At 38.6% G+C, this 8,350-nt stretch overlaps 1 protein-coding gene across 3 annotated transcripts; it reads right to left on the bottom strand.

Moving 5' to 3' along the window:
• Positions 1-360: 360 nt before the first annotated feature.
• Positions 361-6,986, bottom strand: LOC121416994. Of its 3 annotated transcripts, none has more exons than XM_041610533.1 (6): positions 6,467-6,986; positions 5,242-5,293; positions 4,451-4,737; positions 3,212-3,352; positions 2,057-2,533; positions 361-1,652 (listed from the first exon to the last, which is right to left on the bottom strand). In XM_041610533.1, exons 1-6 carry the CDS (start codon positions 6,747-6,749, stop codon positions 1,120-1,122), a joined length of 1,773 nt encoding a protein of 590 aa, XP_041466467.1. In that variant the 5' UTR covers positions 6,750-6,986; the 3' UTR covers positions 361-1,119. The 3 variants fall into 3 exon arrangements, with proteins under 3 accessions (XP_041466467.1, XP_041466468.1, XP_041466469.1); XM_041610534.1 differs by having other exon boundaries at positions 5,242-5,290; XM_041610535.1 differs by having other exon boundaries at positions 5,242-5,290; positions 6,431-6,472.
• Positions 6,987-8,350: the final 1,364 nt, after the last annotated feature.

The raw sequence follows: 8,350 nt of genomic DNA, 5'->3' as shown, positions 1-8,350 counted from the left end.
AGACAATCAATCACGATATTGCCTCTATCTGAAAGATGCATACATTTTCCCAAATAAAACACAAGGAACTAAGATTTCCAAAGGTAGGCCTAAGCCAGAACTGCACGTCGATTTTCCAGGATGTAAGTGATTTATCATCTTCTGTGCATAGTTTGTGCAATATCAATTTCTAATCACGAACTGCTTCTTTTAGCTCATGGCTGAATTGACGCCGGAACACGGTAGGATGAGAAATATGAAGAGAATGTAATTCAGGGGCCGATTGCACGAAAGGGTCTTTCCAAGGACCGTCTTTCGTGTCGACCATCTTTTATGATGCACTATAAGCGCGGTGTTTCTGAAATTTATGATAAACAAAGAAAGTTTGGAAGCTTGCTTTTAGATCAAATTTTATACAATTTAATGAGATATCACATCATTTTATAAACAAATATAACAGCCAAATACAATATGTTTGCAGATAATTAATTTGAAATGCGTTTTACATGGCGCATCATAAAAAATGGGCAGCACGAAAGACGGTCCTTGCAAAGACCCTTTCGTGCAATCGGTCCCAGAGCACAATGACGGTCACATGTTAGTGAATTCATTAACTATTCGATGGGTGTCTATCTCTCAATAGGGTCCATAGTTTGACCCAATGACAATGAGCTGCGACGCATTGCAACCTAGCTACACCAGCTTGTTCCGTTTGTATGACCCTCTTCAACAGAGAAGGGGGTGTTGGAGTTTGAAGGGGGGGGGGGGGTTAAATCTGTAACCCTCTAGATCTGCCGCCATTAACAGGGCCCTCCCTTCTTCCCCCAAATGACCCACACCAAGTTAAAGAAGTCCTTTATACCAGATTACACAGCAGCATATTACATGTGTCATTTAAACCCTTCTCCAGTGAAATTCTTCATGGTCAAATCAGTTTTGTGGTTCAACAAGATTTTCTGAACCATGCTACACAATGAAAGAATTAACATTCATCACTAGAACTACTAGTTTTCTTCATAACATATTTTAGACTAGATTATGTAGCAGCAGAAGATGTGTCATTTAACCCCTTCTGCTCTGAAATTCCAGTTTTTCTGTCCCAGAAATTTTTTTATGAACCATGCCAGCACAGTAACAGATTCATCCTTCATCACTAGAACTGCTACTCTTCCGGTCTTTTATCATTTGTCGGTTGTTGAATGGTAATTGTGCTGGACCACCCTGAAGAACTTCCACACAATCGTCTCGTCGCATCTGCTTCAGGGCATCCTCAAGATCCCGAGGGCTACAGATCTTCTTCCGTTGCTCTGCAAGATTAATCAGTTCCCCTGTAGGGTCTGCTAGATGATCCAGACTATCAATGACTTCCTCCATTCCTAAGGCAATGGCAAGACCCTTCCAATCGTCCAATGTTACGCGATGACCGTTCAACCGTTGACTGAGCTCCTGCCGGGTGATCACGGGAACGACTGAGGGTTCCTGTGGCATGCCATGGCTGCCCCCTGTAATGTTCACAGATTCAATATGGTAAACATTTCCATGAACTGACATATAGGAAATTTGCTGGCAGAGCTGCCTAACTTCTGAACCCACCGGTGTTGTAGGTTGTGAGCCGGGTTCGGTACTCATGAGGATTCTGGGTGATTCATCCATCGGCTGGGTGGAGTTGGTACCTGGAGAAAAAAAATAAAATGGCTTTGAGTTACTCCCAAAGGGGTGATGCGACATCATTTCTCATATAACAATGGCTCCTCCACTAAATTCTCTGAAGATTGAAGATGAGGGTTGGGAACTTAGGATTATGATATGGTTTTTTATTCAGAATGATGTGGGATTAATGTTAAGGTAAGGTTTGAAGCTTGGGTTTATTTTTTTTTTGTTTAATGTGTGCATTTTGAGGAGCAACTGTGGCAGGAGTTGTCATGAGGCAATATAGGGAACTAATGTTATGTTGTTGTTGGATCTAATGCTCTTTTATTTTCAACCAGGATTAACAGGTGAGTGGTATCCTGTAATGGAAAAGGATTATGGGGTATTCAGAATGCGCGAGGACAAGAGTTTGAAAGAAAAGACTAACCAACATCAGATGACGATTCTCCTTTCTTCACCGCTTGACCCCTGATGGCTTTCCTCAAGCGCTCTTCGAGGTTACTATCGTCGACATGTGTATTATTTAGAACCTGCAAGTAATGCGGAAGGTATCTTTCATCGCAGCATCGGATTACTATCACCCGACCCTTCCAATTACCCCCATCCACCCTTGGATGTAAAGCCATGTATGTCGTCATAGTCTGGTACAGATCATCTTTCTCACAATCCTCCTTTGTGATGATGAGGACTACGTGAGAGCAGGCCTTCAGAGCATCCTCGATGCTTGTCATCTTTGGAACTCCAAGCATGGCATCTGCAGCGGTCATCAAAGTCCAGTTGTTTCTACTGATGATGTCTTTGACCTTACGAACGTGATTCGTCTCTTGGCTGAATTCAAGATAGATGTTACGTTCTGGCTCTCCTTGATCTGTCAAAGATCTATTTGTTCCAGAGTCCATAGAACCTTGAAATAGAAGATGAAAGATGGTAAATGAGGAAATTCGTAAATATCAGCTATCTGATACTGAAAACAAGCTACAACCTGAAACTTCTAATCATGTTTTCTCTGTGTTTTACAATTTTCTTCTTCAAGATTCATTCTTATTAAATCAGGTATTTGACTGGGTTTCACCAGATCAATGTTGAAAAGTTACATATTATTTCAAAGCTAAGACTCTGCTCCTTGAATCAATATTAAAATGTTAAATTCATGATAACTCTTTTTTCATTTCATTATTATTATTACGGAATTATCATTGTTGTATTGTTTATTTGACCCATATAAAAAAGTACAACATACACCAGAAAAAAAAGTATACAAACATGCAAATAAATATGGGAGTGGGAAGTGGGTCGCAGGTAGGCCAAGTCATGCCCAGAGGCATGTGCCAAACACATGCCACCCTGTATAAATCAAATAAATTCTCTTACACAAAATATTGCACAATGAAAAATGGGAATGCAAAGAAAGGGGGGGGGGGGAACAAAGAAATAAAAAAAAAGATAGAGCTGTATTGGGAATATTGCCCAAAAATGTAGAAATATAACTTAGTGAATAAAAAAAAAAGTTTTGCAGCATTCGTGTGCATTTTTATCATTAGAGCCATTTGAGCAGGAATAAATGAGAGAAGGCCATACTCACAGAGGCTAGAAAATGTTGAATCTCCAGAGCCATCCACAGACGTTGTAGTCTCCTGATTATTTGATGCAGCCAGGTCTCGCTGTTGTTGACTTTCTCTGCATCTCTGATACTCTCTCATTTCATCCTGCTGCTGTTTTTCAGCTTTAATTTAAAGCATGAATAAAAAGATGAATTTAACCATAAAAGGGGTCATTTTGACCTGTAAGTACGAGCCCACCTACAGATTGTACATTCTTCTAATACTAGAATCTTTACAAGCAAAGGGGCTGTGGCATGAATAAAAGACATGGGGTAGGGCTGAATTAATGCACAAAATCAGACTTATGGTAATTTTAACAGTTTTTGTACAATGTCCACTGAAACAGAGGATGATCTGAAGCCCCCGAGGCACCCCCCCTCGAATACAAGATATAGAAAGTGGATGACTTACTTTTCTATTCATATCCTACAGTATGAACAGCTTTATGAAACACCTATATTTCAAGTGAAAGCCCTGGATTTATCAAGATATACCCCCTTGACTATAAATCAAAGTAATAAAAAAAAAATCACATTTGGATTATTAGAAAAAGAAGCAAACAAACAGATAAAAGGAAAAAAATTGAAGAATAATTCTGATGGTGAAATATGACTGGTTGCCAGATAAGATCCCCTCCCATGTGGCTGTGTGCAATACAAATAGAAGGTTTGATGAAGTCTAGTTCCACTTGTTCACTGCTACCACCCTGCCTGTGGTGAATCTACAGGTAGGACTATGGTATGCCAATGTTGTACAGAGCACACACTTCAAAAAAATCATTAAAATATCACTTTTGTGACCAAAATTACTAATTTCCATAAGTTGCAATTTATTTTTCATTAGTAACTTGGGAATAATTTTTCATTCACCAGAGCGCTCAAAAACTTGGTGGAAAGTAATATGGCAAGAAAATTTTCATTTTTTGATCTCTATTCTTAATTAAGAAAAAAATGAATAAAAGAATCAAATTTAAATAAGAGCCAAGTTGTATGAATAATAGGTGTTATGGAAACAGTCAGTGTAAAAAAAAAAGCATTTGCCCCAAAGAAAAAGAGAAAATAAGCCAAACATTGCCACCCTTATATTGCCACACATGGAGATATAACTGAGAACAAGGTTATATTATAACCTTGTTCATTGAATGAGTGTCTAGTTCTAGACCCTAGGCCTAGACATGGTATAAATCGTTAAATTTGAGTTTGCAAAATTTCAAAACTAACCTCTGACTAGTATTGTCTCTCTGATCATGACAAGCTTGGCTCTTGTCATCGCTTCATGCATCCTGCTCATCTGGTGTTCAGGTTGAATTGTTGCCCTCCAGGAAGTCAGCAAGTCAATCGTCCCTTTGGTTGTCACAGATCCAGTCAACCGATTGGTGGTGTTGCATTGGTTGATTTGAGCTCTGGTACAACCCAAGGCCATGGCTAGACGCTCCATCTGGTCATCGGTTTCCAGACTGTCTGCTATCTCTCGAAGGACGGTGTCCGATATCATCCCAGTGATAGGTCTGGAAGGAGTCCAGAAAAGAAACTGACCAAATAATATCACCTTAACTTGCTTTGAGGATAAGTCCACCCCAACAAAAAATTCATTTTATAGAGAAAAAAAACGATAACTGAAAGTTTCATCAAAATCAGATGAGTTTTGATATTCTAAAGTTTTGCTTGATTTAATTTACGTCTTTATGGTCAATTCCATCCCAGAAAAAGACGATTTGAATCAATAGAGAAAAATCAAACAAGTTTAATGATTATGCTGAAAGTTTCATCAACGTCAGATGTTAATAAAAAAAGTCACAACATTCTAAAGTTTTGCTTATTTTTCACAAAAAAGATTGGCCCATATGACGCCCTGGTCGGAACAACCAAATGAGGGGAAAATTTGGTGAGGACTAAACTGTGGCATTCTGCTAAACAAAAATTGAATGACTTTGCATCAATCCTAATCTCTACCCAATTAGGGTCTACTTTTTCTTTCTCAATGAACCCCAGTCAAATTGTAATAAACTTACTCTGGAATGTCAGCAGGAGACTGGTTAAAAGATGACTGACTTGACCGTGCTGCTGAAATAAAGAAAGAAAAAATGTCATACATGCATACCGGTAAATGAAACCAAAGTAATAATAGCCTAATGATTACAATCCACATTTGTAAGGTGCATGTTAAATACAATGTTTCTATGTGCAAAGTAAAATTAGAATACTTCCATAGTCCAATTATTATATATATAGCAGTAATATTGAGGACAATAAATAGCTTGGTTATTCCTCATATTTGTATAGCAAATTTGGCATTATTCCCACAATGTGGGGAAATGTGCCCCCCCCCCTTTGGAAAGTCCCAGATCCGCCCCTGCATCTACTGGATGTAGATCTAGTTAGGTATGATTTGGAGTAGACCAAAATCTTCAGTCTCTGTATTTTGGTTGTTCCGCTGAACTGCGTTGGCTCCACTCACCAATACATAAATGTCAGAAATTTATTAATAAATCCCCAGAAATGACGGTTATTCCTGTCTAGAATTGGAGCCTTGATTCGGCCGGGCATCATTCCATGATCATTCATCATTTCAAATTTCAGGGTGCTTACACAACCTAAGAAGGCAGTTTGAAAAAAAAAACAATTTTCCATTTCAGAGCTGAAAAATATGAAAACTGACAGACTAAGCTGTCCATAGTCTACATATAGGAGAAATCTTAATTGGACAAACACATATTTATCATACTAAAATCTATCTAATGTTATAGACCTCTTAAACTATTATCACCAAACGACCGCCATCATGATGACAGCAACGTAGTGTTTTCTCTTTTTGTGACAAGTGATGTCTACCTTTACCTGACAATGGCAATGCTGACAAAACAGTGAATCAGTTATGAATATTCCACTGATCTCTCTCTCTTCCTATTGTTCTGATGATCATTATTAATATTATCATTGATGTTAATCTTAGACAACTAAAATAAAAACTGAACTTCGAACTAGCTTCTTACAGGTTATATCAGGTTGCATACTAATTACTATGAAGTACATAAACGCACAATATAATGGTGGAGGTAACTAATCATAATTATTTTGCACCTCGCTAAATGGCATTGACAGGTTAGACTAGTTTAACGCCAAGGACATTGAAGCAGGAATTAAGCAATAAACTCGGAAACGACCCGGGGCAGATAATCTCCTAGATTGAAGAACACCAACCTAACAGGCTCAAGCCAACATCAGGCCTTCACTAACCAGTATGCAATGCCAATGGAGATGTATTGATTCTAAGTGAGGATAAAATTCCCTCAAGCGAGCTCGGATTCGGCTCGGCCTCAGACGAACTCCTCCATTCCATTAAAATTTCAATAGTGCTTCTGAGGTAATCATTGTTCTTTTCAAGAAGTATCCTTTCCAAATTTCCAAGATTTTGTCCGAGTTTGAGTCCTAGATCCTGATATAGATGATCAGAAACTTTCGAAGAACACACTTTCCTTGCTATCTCCAACAGTTCCTCATCAGTTATATGTGTATCCATGTTTGCTCACGCCGGTCTACGACCGACTCCACAATCCTCCCACTCCTATTATTATGCTCATATAAATGCTGAATAAACTGAGCTCAAAAAGAGTCAAGTACTATTAGTAATTTAAATTACAGGCACCTGGCTACTACTAGCAAGCTAGCCTCCTCGTGCTCGCCCCGCTGCCCGTGCCACGCCCCGGCCTCCGCCCAGCTCGCATTCCAGCTAGAGCAGCATAGCAGCGTTATCGAAATGAGAGTTTTGGGATATGGATCCAGCTCCAGCGCGCCAAAGATTTCTGGGGATTCCCCTGAATCGCAGTATTATGTACGCATGCGCAGATAAGCCAATGCGCCTAGGCCTAGCATAGTTGCCAGAGTTGGCATAATTATGCTTTTTGGCATAATTTGGACCGCTTCAGCATCTGGCATTATGCTTGGCATAATTTGACAAAATTTAGCATAATTTTAGCATAATTTGGACTTTTTTGGTGAAACCATGTGGGGACATGTGGGGGCACGTGCCCCCCCCCCAATCGGCTGGCCAAAAAAAAAAAAACGGGGAAAAGGAGAAAAAGAGGGGAAAAGGAGAAAAAGAGGGAAAAAGGAAGAGAAACGTAGTGGGGGAAAGAAGAAATTGTTTATCATAGTATTATATTATGTTATGTAACATAAGAAGCATTTTTTCACAACTTTACTTTTTTGCTTAATTGTGTCTTCATTGTTCCTGGCGCTCACATAGACTTTTTAACGAGATATATAAAACTGCTGTACTAAAGCCTCCCGTTTTCAAATCAATGTACAACAAAATAATACATTTCCTCTCAATTAGAGTTATTATTGATTTAAGTAGTAATATATTCTTTTTTATGACTACTGAAAGTTATTGCCCTATTTTAAGGTCTTAATATAAAACATTTCCTGTCCGTGCTAACGTTCGCATGAGTGGATTGGTGAGATTTCTGCTCTTCATGAACTCCTAAAATCAGTCCTTAAATGTCGATTTTTCTGATCTGAATATAAAAAAATTTTAGCTCGCGCTTCGCGCTCGCAGTATTTTATTAGTGAGATCCGTATGATAATCATGATTACAATGACTTCAAAAAGTGCTCCATGTGTTTAGATAAAATTCTAACAAAATCAGCAAGCGCTTGGCACTTGCATTAGAGTACTATGGTGAGATATGTATACTCTGACTAAATGGATTCGTAACTATAGTCCTTAAAATATCCATGTTTGGGGTCAATATATACAAAAATTTCAGCTCGCGCTTCGCGCTCGCATCATTTGGTTAGTTAAATACGTAGGGTCTTATAGAATTCCTACAAACAACCCTTAGAATGCCCCTCTTCAGGTCTATATTTCCTAAATTTTCAGCTCGCACTTTCGCGCTTGCAGTATTTGATTAGTAAGATACGTATGATAATCATGATTACATGACTACAAAAGGTGCTTCATGACTGTGTTTAGATGTAATTATAACAATTTAAATCAGCAAAGGATGGCACTATAGCATTAGATGACTATGGTGAGATATTTATACTCTTAATGGATTCAATCCTTAAAACTTCCTTGTTTAGGGTCAGTATATACAAAAATTTTAGCTCGCGCTTCGCG

Source organism: Lytechinus variegatus, chromosome 6 (assembly GCF_018143015.1).
Source record: "Lytechinus variegatus isolate NC3 chromosome 6, Lvar_3.0, whole genome shotgun sequence".
Taxonomy (NCBI): domain Eukaryota; kingdom Metazoa; phylum Echinodermata; class Echinoidea; order Temnopleuroida; family Toxopneustidae; genus Lytechinus; species Lytechinus variegatus.
The sequence above is the reverse complement of the archived record's forward strand: the minus strand, read 5'-3'. Positions and strand labels throughout refer to the sequence as shown.

Bases quoted from the DNA above. Each gene is read 5' to 3' on its own strand.
- LOC121416994 (XM_041610533.1), bottom strand. From the start codon at position 6,749: ATGGATACACATATAACTGATGAGGAACTGTTGGAGATAGCAAGGAAA. The intron at 3,353-4,450 runs GTTAGTTTTGAA...TTTAAATTAAAG, and splicing joins AGAGACAATACTAGTCAGAG to CTGAAAAACAGCAGCAGGAT. The intron at 1,653-2,056 runs GTTAGTCTTTTC...TTTTTTCTCCAG, and splicing joins AGAATCGTCATCTGATGTTG to GTACCAACTCCACCCAGCCG.